The sequence below is a fragment of the Microtus pennsylvanicus genome, chromosome 7 (assembly GCF_037038515.1).
Source record: "Microtus pennsylvanicus isolate mMicPen1 chromosome 7, mMicPen1.hap1, whole genome shotgun sequence".
NCBI lineage: Eukaryota > Metazoa > Chordata > Mammalia > Rodentia > Cricetidae > Microtus > Microtus pennsylvanicus.
This window is the reverse complement of record NC_134585.1, coordinates 12,027,831-12,044,257: the sequence shown is the minus strand read 5'-3', so window position 1 is coordinate 12,044,257 and position 16,427 is coordinate 12,027,831. Positions and strand designations below refer to the sequence as shown.

Here is a 16,427-nt window from a genome sequence, read left to right as displayed (position 1 = left end):
ATGACATTCTTCAATTATTTAACATACCATGTGATTTTTCTCAACATTTCCAGCAAATTACCTTTAAAGCATTTCTCAGATGATTCTGATTTTGGCTGGTTGGCTATCATAATAGACACCATCCTGCATGTATAAAGTTTTGTTTCTTAGAGAGCCAGAGAATCAGTACTGTAGTACCAGCCCCAGTGGTTCATGCCACCCCCAGAGGTGTCTGTGCCCATGAGCACATCCCAGTGCAAAACCCACAGGAAAAGTGCAGCTGGACATTTCTCCTTCCAGGTCCGCTCTCCACCATCAAATAGTGGTGAACTGTAAACTTGCACCTAGCTGCTTTTTTATACGGAAGAGCATGCTCTTCTCGCTTTCAAAGTTTTCTCTTCATTTTCCACAGTCTATGAAGTATGGATCCATCTATGTTTTTATACCATTTGGGATACTTAAACTTTTGGATATTCATGATGTTTCTTTGCTGAGCTCAATTCACATCAACTCGGATGATACTATAGCACTGATTCCCTGGGCTCTACCTCCAGCCTGGCTAGCCAAGCATTAGCCAGAATCCCAGGTCAAAGAGTGATTGATTACATCCTGGAAATCTGGTCAAATTCTTCCACCCCTTGCCCTTATCACCGGTAAAAGATCTCCTACCTTTGTTGTCTCCTGTTAATAAGTGTCCAGCATTTGCCCTCTTTCCTCTGTTCTTCAACTCTAAATTCCTTCTTGAGTTGGACTGAGCTGAGCTGGCCTTCTCTTACCAACTGTAGAAGTCTCCACAACTATTTTAAGACTTTTCAGTAAAGATTTCCTTGCCATTGCAACAGGTGTCGTGGATTTTGTTTTCCTTAATCATCTCTGATGTATCACTTGTTCATTTGTATATTTCACTCGTACATTAGCAAGGCAAGCGATTTTCAGTCATCTGGAAAGGGTTTTAGCCAATATTGTAAACCACCCTTGCTAAAGTCCTAGCTCCAACAGGCTTCTCTTTGCACTAAAAAAGTTCCTTTGCCAGACGCAAGGGAAGGAACGGGATTTTAAAAAAGGGAAATCCTCTGCAGGGAAAACACAGACTGACACATCAGAATGGATAGTTTCAAATATTAATTATATGATACATAGATTTTTTTTGTAAAGGGAAAATTCTGTGTTTTGAGATAACCACAATCTAGTATATTCATTTTATGACTCGAACTTTATAGTAGGCAGCAATGTATGCGTAGCACAGTTATACAATAGTAGAGTGTTGGTGTGTAAAATCTTGCTCTGTTAAATTAAAATAAACAAAAGAGCTACTCTCTGAGGAAATTAGGAGTTCACAAATTCCTTAACAGCAAGACGATGCCTTGCCCTTGCGATGTCATTCCTGAGGGATTATTTTCCTTGTTTTCTCGGAAACAGACCAAACAGGAAAACAATGGACGAAACAGAGAAATCTCTTCCATTAAAATGCAAAACAGAAATTGGGAGTCTCAGCATGACCTAGCTGGAAGCAGGCAGAAGCACAATACAATCTTTTTTGTCTACCTTTGTCCCTTGTGGTCTATTGTTTGATTCCAATTTGTCTCCTGTTAAGATTCAAATAAGTAGCACTCAGGGGGGAATCTGAAATTCTAAGAGAAGCAGAAGTTTCCTCAATGAAAATCACATCATATAAAAATAAAAACCCTTAGATTTTCTTATGTTAACATTCTAAAACTGCCTCCACTCATATGAGGTCTCTAGAGCACAGCTTCGTCAGTAATAATAATATTTGTGCTGCATAATTTGGAAAACACTTTGTTACCGCACCAGAAAACGATAATATAAAAGAGTTTGCATATAATGTGGCAAATAATAAGTCATTATCCTTAGTCGTTTGTTTACTATTCATAATTTGGTCAAAGCTTTTTATCTACACATCTACACTGTTGGCCAAATCAGGTATGCCAAGTTATGGTTCATAGTTTAGAGCACAGCAGAGGGCATCCATAGTTTCATCCTATGGGAACTGGACAGCTGACTCAGCACTTAAGAGTGCTTGCTGTTCCTGCAGGAGACCCAGATTCGGCTCCCAGCATTTACATGGCAGCTTGGATTCCAATTCCAGGCTATCTCTTACCCTCTTTTGGCCTCCGAAGGCACCAGACATGCGTGTGGTACACATACATAGTGGAACTAAACACTGAGAAGATAAAAATAAATTAAAATCTTATTACAAAGGGCCCGTAGGAGCCAATGAAAAGACTCAACCAGTAATGGCGCCTGGGGAGACTGACAAGCTTCTGGTTAGGAAATATGGTTCCAAGAGGCAAAGAACGGAAGAGAGCTATTTAATGTTTATTTTTAACTTTACATTTAATTATTTATATGTATATGTGAGTGTATGTGCGTGGGTATGTGCACCATGACAAGCTTGTGGAGGTCAGAAGACAACCTTTAGGATTTGGTTCTCTGCTTCCACAAAATGGCTTTAATTCGTGGACCTGCTTTCTCTGTGTGGAAGCTTGTCTCACCTCAGGGTAGACAGGACCAGCAGAAATGTCCCCAACTCCAGGCTTCAGCCTCAGTACAGTGCCTTATAGGAGCTGAGTGTCATCATCACACAGAAACGGATTGGGGACTGATAAACTACTCACTGAAAGACAGAGCCTCGGATTATAGCTAACCCAGGATGCCCAGGAAAACATAGCATCAATGCTCAAATCAGGCTGGGCATCCCTGGAATACATAGATTTTAAAAATAGCAGGACAGAATTATGAGAAGGCAGGCTTAAACTTCATGGAAAAGAGATAAATGATTCCAAATTCATCATGACATTATTAAACTTATTTCAAGTATTAAAATAGCAGGTTTAGCTTTCACTCCATCCGAGATCTTACACTGGTGTCTTCCTATACTCGGTCTTCTCTACATCTTCTTCTCATTCATGAGGCAGCTCTCCCCACCCATGATAGAAATGTGTTTCTCGCACCCTCAGCTAATGACTTTGAACAGAAATCACTTACGTTGTCATGGCAGTGAGCACCTGAGCTGGCAAGGTGTCATCTCTCGTTCTGCCCAACCCCACAATGCAGAGCCCCACAGCAAACCTTTGCCGAGAATTTAAAAGAAATGTGTTGCGTTTTTCAGTTTTATGCAGGAGAATGTTGCTATTGATTGGGCACTCAGAGAGGCAGTCCAATGGTAATACTAGTGGGGACGTCCGACCAATCTAACCCTAAACTACCGATAATTTCTTCAAATAATGTTTGCTAATGTGCAAACATGATGTCAGCTCTGAGTTATCTTACGACTCGAAACTAAGGAAATGAGAAGGCCAAGATTATCTGAAACTTTTTAAGTCTCTTAAACATAGATCCAGCCCCTCTCTTCACTTGTTAGACTTTCCTCAGATGGCGAGCTTCTGAGGGGTTAGTTGCAGTGTTGGCAGAGTAGGTTATCTCTTCTGTGGCAAGCTGGCTGCAGATTTAGGCAACTTCTTACCACCTGTGTTCTGTAGCCCTGTCTGATATTTATAGCTCCTCCCACATGGGTGCCATCCTCAATTTAATTATCATCTCTCCGTGCCTCCCTTCCAACCTCATTTATAAAAATGTTAAATAAGACCATCCATAATACCTGTGTCCCCAAAGCACACTCCCAGCTCCTCTTCATAAACGGATGCAGTGCCATTTATCATCAAATCTCTTTAGCCAATTTAATTCCCTAGAAAAATGTTAATATTGAATCCACTTTGAGCTAAGTTTTAATTAAGATTTCCTAAGACATTTTGTGTAAGTGATTTACTATAATCAAAACTGATATTTCCTCCTCAGTCCCCACCCTCTAATGCTCTAATTTTATCCTCACACCGAAGATCACGACTTTGGATGACAGGACCAGGTCTCTCCAAATACACATCGTTCATTTGACTGCTTCTACAAATAGCTCCCTTCTCCTTTGCCTACGTAAGTCCCGGACTCATTTCAGGAAATATCTTTTCTGTGGCAGGCACATCTGTCTACCTAAAATACCAATCTCTGGATGGAGCATCCTTAATGCCAGTCTCTAACTTTCCTTTTGTCTTCGCTATTTTTGTTGCTGCTATTTCTGTGCCCGTCACTACTCCAAGTGCAGTGAATAATTAAAAATAATTAAAAATGAGAGGGCCGGCAAGATATATGGACCAGTGTGGGTCAAGGCACTCTCAGTCAAGCCTGACAGCCTGGAGAAGGAGAAAATGAGTTACTGAAAGTAGTCCTCTAATCTATACACTACTCTCTCTCTTTCTCTCTTTCTCTCTCTCTCTCTCTCTCTCTCTCTCTCTCTCTCTCTCTCACACACACACACACACACACACACACACACACACACCACAGTTTTGAAATAGATTTTTATGTGTATGAGTGTTTTCCTTCCATGCTATATGTCCATCATTTGCATGCCTGGTACATGCAACAGACCCCTGGTACTAGAATTACAGCTGGTGGTTCACCATCACGTAGGTGCTGTGACTTGAACCCAGGTCTTCTGGAATGGTGGCAATTGCTCTTAAGCACTGAGCCTTCTCTCCAGTCCCTTATAAAATAGAATCAGAATTACAACATGTGCCGCAGGTCTCCTTAGGCAGCTGTAAATGGGCATGCGAAGAATTTGTTTGCATTTCCTGGTGCTATTAAACAGGGGTCGTCTGTTAACACTGCCTCCCAGGGGACTGCATTGGAAGTCTCAAGGCAAATGCACAACATGCACATTGTCTCAAACAATATGCACCAGAGGTGACCAAAGTCCCAAAGGAACTTTGAAGATCTGGGACTTCAGAGTGACAGGTATTAACAGCACAAGAAAAAGGGACCAGGGAAGAGGCACAAGGGCTAGCTGGTCAAAGGAATGTGCCGTCCATATCCAAAAGACAAATTTGTTTTTCTTCCCAGGTAAAGGAGGTCATATTCTTATTCCCTTCACAGACTGCTCTGGGTGAAAACAGGATTGTTTGAATGCCTGTGAACTGCATGTTAGTAACATCTGCCAGGGTTATCCCTTCTCTCCTTTGTAAATGTGCATCTGTCAAGAAGTGGAGGCACCTTGTTTAATATAATAAACAACTATTGCTTTATGGGATTAAAAATGGTCATTCTCCTCTTGTAAGCAATAAGCACCAGTTGTCTGCAAGTGGTTTTGAATGTGTGCATATTATAGTTTGCTTGTGTGCCACTATCTTTGTAGCTCTGAAAACAATTCTCTTTTCTTACAAGAAAATGGTTTTTGTAGTGTGGGCTTTATCAGTCCTTTGTAAGGCAGTGGGAAGAAGTTATGAGGCCGGAGAACACGGGATGGGAAAGCCAATCGGCAGCAGCACAGTGGAAATAAAGCAGACTTTGCCCTTGTATTTTGTCCTGGTCTCAGACCGTAGGGATATGTGTTCATGTGTAAAGAATGAGAGATAAGATAAAAGAATAACTTCTTAAATTTTATGTTAAGGCTTTCTTCCCTTTATCCTTTTATTAAATTAAAATAAAGATAGTCTTCAATATTGAAAAACTGTTCTGAACACGGTCCCAAGGGGCAAAACAACAATCCCGGTTCCTGCAGTGACTTGGTGTCACAGCAAAACACAGAAGCAGTGGACACATTTGCACACCAAACACACTCCATAGCATCTTCAGCTTTGAAATCAGCTCCTTGTGTTTGGGGAAGCGGCACAGCAGTGAGAGCCTGAATCCTAACCGGGTTTGTGTTGTGCTTTTTCGATCCCAGCTGACGGCAGTAGATGCTGATGAAGGCTCTAATGGGGAGATCTCTTATGAAATCCTGGTGGGCGCCCAGGGAGACTTCGTCATCAACAGGACCACGGGGCTAGTGAGCATTGCACCAGGAGTGGAGCTGATCGTGGGCCGGACTTATGCACTCACAGTGCAGGCCTCGGACAACGCCCCGCCCGCAGAGAGAAGGTGACTCCCACTAGGTCCCATAGTCTTTAGAAAAAAATGTTATATTTGTTCACTATCAATATTAAAAGGGGCTACAATAAAAAGGTCACCGTTTGTTATTTTCAGCTAAACTTTCATAAAAGGCCTTTATATTCTTCAGTTTATTTTATAATACTTATTTTTTTCAGTTGAAGACATTGTTGTACTGGATAATTGTGGCCTGATTTACATGTGTCGATATGTTATAGTTACTATGATGTAAGAGTTTTAAATCACCCCATGGATTGCGGTGTCGCTCCCTTCTTTGCAGGGAATAGGCTCACCTCCAGTGAGCAATCAGGACATCACTCACAAACGGGATTATTGAAGCATTGACTTTGTATGCATGTATGCTGTTTTCTAACTATGCTCTCATGTTTTTAATATACTTTATAAATGAGGAACTGTAATATAGTAACATTCATGATAAAAGCCAATTATTATAGCAATGTAATAGGAAAACATTGCCAGCATCACATACTTACACTTGGGAGTCCTTTTTAAATAAAAGGGCTGGGGAGATTACTCGGCAGTTAAGAGCACTGCCTGCTCTTCCAAAGGTCCTGAGTTCAATTCCCAGCAACCACACAGTGGCTCACAACCATCTGTAATGAGATCTGGTGCCTTCTTGAGGATGACCTGGTCAGTCATCCTCATCAACTTAGACTGTGAAACCCAATGTGGACAAGTTCAACAGAACCGCCATATATAGGCTGCCCATTAAAAAATACAAATACCACCAGACAGATGTTACATGAATGGAAGGATGTAAGGGAGGATGTATTATATAAGCAGCAGGGGTATAGGAAGAATGGCTGATTGATTGTCAAAACAGAAAAGAGAGGGGAGAAGCCGACTTCACTGTGCTGCTCAGAATAATACACAATTTAAAATTTAGCAATTCTTTATTCCAGTTTTTTCTTTTATTACCTTGGGACCACAGTCGACCATGATCAACTGAAAATGCAGAGAGCAAACCTCAGAGTGGAGTTCCTTCTATACTTAATGAGGAATAGCAGAGGATTCTCAACTTGTTCCTCTCCTATGTGCAGATTGCTCAACTCTTCCCAAGCAAGCTAGTTCAGTGAAAGGATTTTACTCAAGTAAAATGGCATTCAAGCACGTGTCATCTTCAGAAGGGAGTGTCTGTCTTATCAATGACAACAGTCTCCATTTTATTTTTTTAAATGGGTTGGATGCTAAAAGAGTGCCATATAATCTGTCATCAGACATAAGACATCCCGTGGAAGCCAGCGGTGTCACCACTGTATCACCAACATAATCCTCAGGCATCACTTGGGGCCAGCAGAGAATAAAATCCACACATGCTCTCTCTACCTGTGGGAATGATGTAATGCTTACTGCTGGGTAATGATATCCACTGTTTCTGTGGGGGAATTTAAGCCTTCAAATCGAGTTGGTAAGTGAGCTAAGGACTTGGAAGCCTTTGCTCTCAGTGATTCCTTTGAAGGGAAGATGATATTTGAAAGTTACCAGTATAAGAGTATAACCACCAGCCACAGTGGAATATACATGTCGTTAAGTGATAACAGTGAAACACTTGGCAGCAAAAATCAGAAATGGAGGCATTCTCCGTAATATTATTTTTTTCAGTTTGGCAACTCAAATTTGTACATTTGATTGGTATGGGATCTCATGCCCCGTATAAAATGGCTTCAAGTTTCAGTTGCTCCAGTCCTAGGGAAACGTCCAGAAGTTCAGAGTGAGACCGGTAGAAATCCTTTGCTGGATTCTTAGGTTTTGTCTTTTTTATTTTTATTTTCTGTTACAGGGCTTTCTTTGATAAGAGCAAAACTGCAGTTATAAGTCAAAGGATTAAAAAAAAGTCCTAAGATTAAAGCATCATTTACTCTAGTGGTGTATGTTAATATATTTATTTAGTTTAATGAAGTTGAGTAAATATTATTAAATCCTGGAATGAATTATTACTACCAGCAGATATGAAAACAGTTCTAATCCCAACAGCTCCTCATAAAAATGACCATAAAATGATTGACACATGATATGGTAGCCTCTTATATTTTTATTTTTTTTTGTCATGGAACCCAACTTAGTACTTAATTAACCCATGAATAAATAATGTTCTCCAGTAGAAATTTTTCCACTGTGAATATATGTTCTTTAAAATAATTGTACATAGTAATAAAGATATGACAAAGAATCTTCGATTTTGAAAAAAAAAATACTGGGTTCCCCAAATTCCTTGTCTTCTGGAGGAAATACAGGAAATGAAAGTAAGTTAAGAAGGTCTTGCTGGGGCTATAGACATAGGTGCAGAAATGATGGGAAATGTCAGGGAGGAAACAAAGGCAAAGACATATGCGGGGAAGGCAGGACATTGTGTGGAAACTCGGAACATTTGACCATGTCAGTGGCCTGCTTTCAGTGTATTGCCTGTCCCACCATCGAAATGAAGTTCAGACTTGATGGTACTGAGTGACCGTACACTCCAGTGTCAGCAACTTCTCTCTCAGATTGTGCAACGTTTATCCTCTGGCTGCATGAATGTTCGCTCTGTCTGGGAAGCCTTGTGTGCTTATTCCTCTGGCTGCATGAATGTTCCCTCTGTCTGGGAAGCCTTATGTGTTTATTCCTCTGGCTGCATGAATGTTCCCTCTGTCTGGGAAGCCTTGTGTGTTGCCTCTGAAAACTCTGCTCCCATCTTCTGATAAGTGTTCTCTTGTTTTGGACAGAAATAAGAAGTTTCTGCTTCTGGAGATGTCTGCATTTTCTGCCAAGATAGCAAAATGGAATATAAGCAGTGAACTATAAATATAGATTTCGTAGCAAGTTGCTAATGGGGAAGGGATAAAAGAAAACCCACTGTGACTTCTCTGTTTAAAATCTTGCAAAGAAAGTAATATAAATACCAGTCATCTTTATTATAGAAACAAGTAGCCATATATAATTGCATAAGCACAATTGTGTAAATTATTATCATAGTGATACAAAGTTAGGCTAGTTTTTCTTTATAAATTATGATGTTTCCTAAGTCAAAGTGCATTAGGTTCATCTTTCTGGCTTTGCTTTATTAATATTTTATTTGTCCCTTACCACAAACATATACACTTCATCATGGATGAAGTTTCAGTTATGGCATAACTAATTAAATACTGGAATTTCATAGTCTAAATCCAAGACTTCAAATTCTTTAGGGTTTGGAATAAGACATCATCATTTGTAACAAACCAAGGACCTTTCATATTCACAGCCATCAGATAAATAAAGAAAACCTCTCCAATACACTTTATAAAATATGTTCTTATGAGACCGAAGGAATTCAAGAGCTCTTTTATTTTATCTGTAGTTGGTAATGAGCTTAGTAACTTTAATTCAGTCACTTGTTCTGCAATTATTTAAAATTATAAACTAAGCTAGTCAAATTCAGTGATTCAACTTGACTTTTTAAGTCATAAAACTGCCTTAGAAATTCATTACCTCTTTTGTTCTGCTTTGACCTTTTAGTCAACAGAATAAGAATAATAAGGCCCCATGATTTTCATTTTTTTGAAATGGAAACTTATTTGCATCATACTTGCCCTATTACCAAAATAAAATATGGATAGAAAGAAGCTTGGTTTTATGCATTTAGGGCTGGCTATAAATGTGAATATGAAATACTCACATAAAATGTTATTATTTACCTAGCAACTGCCCTGTTTTACTGTGTGCTTAAACTGTGCTGTTGAATGATTGCTGTTTATTACAGCATTAAGTCATCGTTTTACTGTTAATGCTATAGGCATTCAATTTTAGGCATGCTTCCTATGACACTATGCTGACATCAGGGATAAAGAGGAGATCTCATTTTTAAAAGCAGTAACCCTCAAAAAGACTGGTACTTATTAAACACGCCACAACAGAGTGCCAAGATAGGACGGATGAAAGAGGTGCAGGCTAAAATATGATCTTCCCAAAACAAGCCTGGGAGATAAATCCTGAGGAGGTGTTGTGAGCATGACTAGCAATCCAAATCCCTGAATTATAGATAGAAAGGTCTGGAGAAAGAACAGGGGAAAGGCAGTCACTATGGACCAGAGTTGTCCTCTGTCTCTGCCCAAGGTCACATGGGGGGGGCAACAATAACCCAGTAAAGCATTATCCAGCTACAAAATCTGACAATTGGTGTGGGGATGGTGGTTTACAAACATAATCCCAACATGCTAAAGGTTGAGACTCGCATTAACTCAAGACCAACAAAGACGAATGTTCTGGGCCAATCTGGGTGAAGTAGTCAGACTAGTTCTCAAAAACAAATAACAACAGCTACCCTATCTCAAAAAAAAAAAAAAAAAACAAAGCACAAACAAAACCAACAACAGCTACCAATTTCTGAGACTCACCTTGACTCCTGCACTCAGGAGGCAAAGGCAGGCAGACCTCTGAGTTTGTGGTCAGCCTAGTCAACAGAGTTAGTTCCAGGATAGCCAGGGCAACACAGAGAAACCCTGTCTTAAAAACAAAAACAAAAACAATAAAACAAAATAAAACAAACAAAAACCCAAACAAATAAACAACAGGAAAGAAAGTCTGTGTAGCCATCTGTTATTTGAGTTTTGTAGGAACACTTACAGGCTTGTGAATAATGATTTGCTATTACTTTAACTCAGTGATTCTCAACCTACCTAATGCTGTGACCCTTTAATACAGTTCCTCGTGTTGTGCTGACCCCTAACCATAAAATCATTTTCATGGCTACAACAGTAATTTTGCTAATGTTGTGAATCATAATCTATTTGTGGTTCTAGAGTTTGCCAAAGGGGTCATGACCCACAAGCTGAGACCTCCTGCTTTAGTTCATCTTAATGTACCCTTAAAGGCTAAATTTTAATTATTGACTCTTATTTATATCTCCAGCTGAATTTATATCGATAAGAAAAAATTGACTCATTTTTGTGAGGGCATTTTCACAAAATATAAGACGGAGATAATGACTTCAGACACTTGAACTGATTGTAAAACTCTGATGTATTTTAACTTAAAATGAGTGTATTTGGAACCATATCACAATAAATAGAAGTAATAAGTGTGTTAAGGTGACCCCAGTTTAATAGCAATGCTTGACAGTGCATGTGATCTGTCTGCACAGACCTCGGCAACTCCTACCCATGTGCGCTATGGATGGACAAGCTGCCAGTCAGCTCTCAGTGCTTGCAGTCTGCACTGAAAACATCTGAGAAGCAAAACAGATTAGTTAATCCCAGAAAAAAATGTGTCATTGGAGTACGTTATTAAGGGTTTTTGTTTGGTTGGTTGGTTGGTTTTACTGTTTTAAAAAAAATAAGAAAATTCTAGTCCCTAAACAGGAATTACCACTAAAGCATTTCAAATTTAAATTTAAAAATATAATTTAAAAAATAGTACCTGAAACCTACATTTCAGGAAGCAGAGTATGTTCCTATAAAATACTGCATGCATTTCTTGGTAAAGGACCAGACCTGTAAATTCACGTGTTCCATTTATCTATTTTGTCAGTATTTCTCTTTATAAAACCTTATCAGCCTCAAAAACCTTGATTCTTCAACTTTCATTGTCTAAAATCCAGTGTTCAAAGATGCTAAAAGAATCGATGTGAAAATAGTAAAAATTTTACTCACGATCATGAAGGAACTTCATTCCCTTCATGAAAATTCTCCCTCATTATGGGCTTTAACTAAAGGTAATTTTCAGTTTTTCATTTTATTTTCAAGAATTTAAAACATTTCCAGGTTTATTACCATGAATTCACCTATTCACCCGATTTGACATTCAACCAAAAAAAAAAAAATTCACAGTAAGTGATTAATGTTAGATGTTCAAGACAACACTAATAAAATACAGCCCCTTGTTTCTTTCTTTGTTCTCCCCCCCCCGAGTGTGTGTGTGTGTGTGTGTGTGTGTGTGTGTGTGTGTGTGTGTATAAGGGTGTATGCACATAGGCACATGTGTGTTCATATGTGTAGCTATGTGTTGAATTACTCAATGCTCCTTCATCTGGTTTAATTGGAAGAAAACCTGAAGGACAAGTTTTATTGCCAAGTGTTTACACCAAGATTTTGTTTGTTTGTTTGCGTTGCTATTAAAAAATAGGATTAAAAATAGGCCATCAGCTGAGGCAAGTCAATTTGTTAGCTCCGTTTTTCAGCCACTGTGTTTAACTTCCACTATTCATCTAAGTAGTAGGAACAGGTACCGGAGGCAAATCTTTTTTCTTTTACTACACTAATTTCACAAAGGCGTTATATTTTGGCAGGTAACTATTACTGTTTTATTCTTTTATGATTTTACTGCTTTCTATAAAAGTTGAAATTTCTTGTCCTATAAACACAGCAGACAAATAAAACCTGCCTTCAAAGTTTCGGTGTAGCAGGGGTCATTAAACGCCCTGCTCCCTTTTCTCTGGCAGGCACTCCATCTGCACGGTGTACATCGAGGTGCTGCCTCCCAACAACCAGAGCCCTCCCCGCTTCCCGCAGCTGATGTACAGCCTGGAAGTCAGCGAAGCCATGAGGATCGGCGCTGTTTTATTAAATCTACAGGTGTGCCTAGGATACGAATATGTGTGTTGCTGTGTGGAATATGCCCGATGCCCCCGTGTGATAACCCGTGAGTGTATATGGCGCGGGGTGGAAGCCCTTGCACACCTACTTATGTTCTGGTGAATGACATTTCTCTCAGAGGAGGAAGGCCAGAGGCAAGTAGCAAGTGGATGCTGGGCGGGATGGCCCGCAACTGATCTGTTTCACGGTTTGCAGTTGAAAACCTCACACAGACTGGCAGGGATTGGTTGCTATGCTCACGGGAAAAAATGAAGGGCTCGGCAGTGTGTGTTTGAGTAGCTAGTACTTTGCAGCTGAGGAGTACAGCTGACCATCGTCCTGGCTTCCCCAGCTGGGCTTATTTTGGCTGCAGTGTCATACCGGGCTTATGGTGGCATTCAGAGTCTGAGGCAAGCTTCGTTTTGGCCCTATGGCCACAGATCTGATTTGATGACTGTTTCAGTGTGCTCATTTATATGAAAAGGATGCTTTGAGATGATGCTTCTATGTCCAGCTCAAGGTTCCTGGCAGAGAATATTCTTGTAAAAGTATAGCTAGGTTTTCAGTATTGACATGTCACGGACCAAGGCATACTGAACTACTACAGGTAAACCTTTGACTGAATAGGGAGCTTCATGATGTCAATAATTATCTCCGGGGTTTAAACAATCGTGGCTATGGTATCAGAAAGAACTATATGAAGAGGAGTTGGTGTATAAAGAAGGGGGCTCAAGAGAAAAAAAAAAAAAGGTGAAATGTCACTTTTTCTCTCATAGGCAAACCAGATGTAAAAGTATCTTCCTACATCTCTGTCTTTGTGTGACATTAAAGAAGAAGGTGTTTTTTAGTGAAGAGTAAAAGAAGGGTCAATCTAAGCAAAGTATAGTCAGGTGGTTAGGTGTGTGTGTGTGTGTGTGTATTTGTGTTAGTGTATGTGCATGTGTGTATATGTCTGTATGTGTTTGCATGTGTGAGCGTGTTAGTGTGTTTATGTTTCTGTCTATGTGTCAATGTGTATATGAATGTGTATATGCATGTGTATGTGTATTGTCTATGTTTGTGTATCTCTGCGTTTATGTATGTGTATATGTTTGTATGTTGTGTTGAAAATGTCATAATATACATCACAATTTTAATGCCCACAAATATTAATAATTTTCCTTAAAAAGATGAAAAATAATCATATTACTTTATCTGTTCATAGGACAGACATTATCTGTCTTTGTGCTGTTTGGAAATGGCCCAGTTTATGATAAGTATTCAGGATGCTGCACTTTACGTTGAGACATTTATTAATTTAATTTATAATTTATTTATTAAAATAATACGCTGAGGAGAATCCCAGCCTCAACTTGTACTCTTGACTATGGTAACACAGGACACAGCTAGGTTTTGCTCAAAGTCCTTATGTCCTTATGCCCTCTGACCTCCACACTCTCGATGGCAGGGTCATCCTATGGCTACTCAGATGCCAGAATTTTGTTGGTATTCCCAAACACGTCTGGAATTTTCCTTTAATATCTATTTTACTGCTTTTCTTCATCAAGTCTGAAGTTTCCCTTTTTATTATTTAATAATTAATAGTATGTGTAATAAAATTACTCACAAGTAAAAGTATCAGTAATAATAAAATGTCAAGAATATTAATAGGTGAATTAAAGATATAACATTTCTTCAGCTAGACCAAACACCTATACATATTATTATAAAGGTATAGAATGGGAAATAAAATGTTAATTTGCATTCACTGAAATGAAATAATGAAAACAAAACTTACATCTATGAGGAATTATTCAGCAAAACAAAAGGAAATGGAAAACATGATAAATCTTAAATTTTTAATGTTCAGGTCAAGAAATTATCCATAGTTTATAATGAAGTCTTCCCTCACAATGTTCCCTTTTCTAATATAACTTGTATGAGATAAGTCATAACTTTGACTTATAAAAAGTAGCCTGGCTTTAATGTCAATAAATCTGAGGAAGATCTAGAATCTTTATTATAGGAGAATAACACTAACTGGGCATCCAAGATGAATCGAGTTTGCCTTCCTCATATCTCACATTTCTTTGGCACAAAGTCTGGAAAAAAATACTTGCAATGACATTTCATTTCTTTGTGTTGCTGGAAGAAGCGAAAGAAAGAACACAATTGTGGTGGCAGACTGGAGAAGAGGGAGCAAGAGTGTCATCATCGAGGGTTTTCATAGACCACTAACCTCTTTCGTTCATAATCCACTGAGACACGGTTTAAACTCGTGACCTCTAAGTTGAAAAGTATCCATCAAATTCCTCCTCCACCATCTTGCAAGACGAGGCACAATGGTGCCTGCAGCTCTCTGTCCTTACCCTTTCTTCATAGGTGGCAATGCCACCCAACATAAAAAGAGAAGGAAAAGCCTGGGGTGGTAAGGGATTTGCTTCAGGAGAGGAGAATCTGTTTTACCTAAAATCTAGGGACATCCATGATCCTTGTTCCAGACCGTGCCTAGTTTTCAGTTTGTCCTTTTCGTTCTGCCTAAGGGTATTTGGGAAGCTTGTAGTTTCCTCTTGGTGTGCATATTAATTTGACTGTAGGGATGGGATGCCAGAGAAGAAAACTGCCCTCAGACCTCTGGTTTCTCACTTTCTGATGCTGATTGGGGTTAGCATGGGGTAGGCAGGATTTTCTTCCTTCCAGAGTTGGTATGTGGACTTGAAGCATGTTTTTCATTCATCTTTATCCATATTTAAAGTCTTTAACAATAGTTTCAAGATGCTGTGGAATTTAGCCCACATGCCTGGAGGCAGTATTATTTTTAGTCTTGAAGAAAACGTCCTGCTGCCTTGACCTCACTACAGAATTGATTCTTTCCTATAACAGTTTGAATTAAACGCAAGCTGTCCTACAAGCGCCCCGCTGCAGCTCAGAGCCCGTCAGAGGTGCTAATTTGTTTTGCTGACATTTGAAATGCTCTAGAAGTTTCAGGTCCTTGCTCTCTTCTTTCATTTTCTCCCCTTTTGTTTGATAAATATTTCTTACACAATAGAATGTACTTTTGCCCAAAGGTGACACTTGAGTTTATGATTCATGAACACTGTGCACCAGGTGCAGGTGTGCACTGGATAACTGACAGTATTGTGTGGATTTCTTTAATATTTTCTCTTCTCTGAGCTTTCAAGTTCCTTCATGTATTACTGTACTGATGAAAGCTGAAGATGAGGTTTGAAGATGCCATTTCTCCATAAATGACAGGTGCCATAGTATCTGAAATAAAACACATTTTTAGATATTTTCTATTCATATGCTCTTTCTTCTTCCCAGTGACAACCTAGTCCCACATAATAAATGTTCCTTAGACAACAGTGAGCTCACAGACATGAACTCTGACATGCCAGGGAGGTTGCAGGAACGAATCTGAATTTAGCATGTCTAAAACAACAGTTTTTCCTACCTAATTGCTCCTGACTCTTTTTCCTCAAGCTGTGAACTTCATGCTTATTTTTAATGAGATAAAATTATTTTATCCTTATTTCTGCTTCTGATTTACAATTTAACAACAGGCGCTTCCATAAAAACAGGTAAAAAAAAATTCACTCGAAGAGGACTAGTAGTTTAGAAAAACTCACTGTTATCGAGTAATAAAGCCATGTTCTCAAGTCCTTTTGTAAAAGAATTAAGGATTGAAAAATAAATTAAGATAAAAGTTTCTTCCCTTCTCTCCCTCACTTCATACTTGGCTTTTTCTTCCTCCCTCTTCTTCCACCCCAACTTGCAGATCTTACATTGCAGAAGAGATACCTCAAAGTTGCCTTATACACTAGCTTCAAATTCATCATCTTCCCCTCTCATCTTCCCAGATGCAAGGATTACAGATGTGCACTGAGCTCAGCACTTACAGCAGTGTTTTCTGATACCACTATGCATAGAAGAGCAGCCCCGTGTCTTCTTGCACAGGTCAATGTAGATGTCAATTGTGGT

General features: G+C 39.2%; 1 protein-coding gene across 5 annotated transcripts in view; it reads left to right on the top strand.

The window, feature by feature from the left end:
• Pcdh15 (protocadherin related 15) overlaps nucleotides 1-16,427 on the top strand; it is a 595,973-nt gene that overhangs the window by 374,248 nt on the left and 205,298 nt on the right. For all 5 annotated transcript variants that reach the window (XM_075979991.1, XM_075979989.1, XM_075979992.1 and 2 more), the window contains exons 14-15: nucleotides 5,717-5,910; nucleotides 12,335-12,467. In XM_075979991.1, the coding sequence (XP_075836106.1) occupies nucleotides 5,717-5,910; nucleotides 12,335-12,467 (327 nt within the window). The remainder of the gene's footprint in view (nucleotides 1-5,716; nucleotides 5,911-12,334; nucleotides 12,468-16,427) is intronic.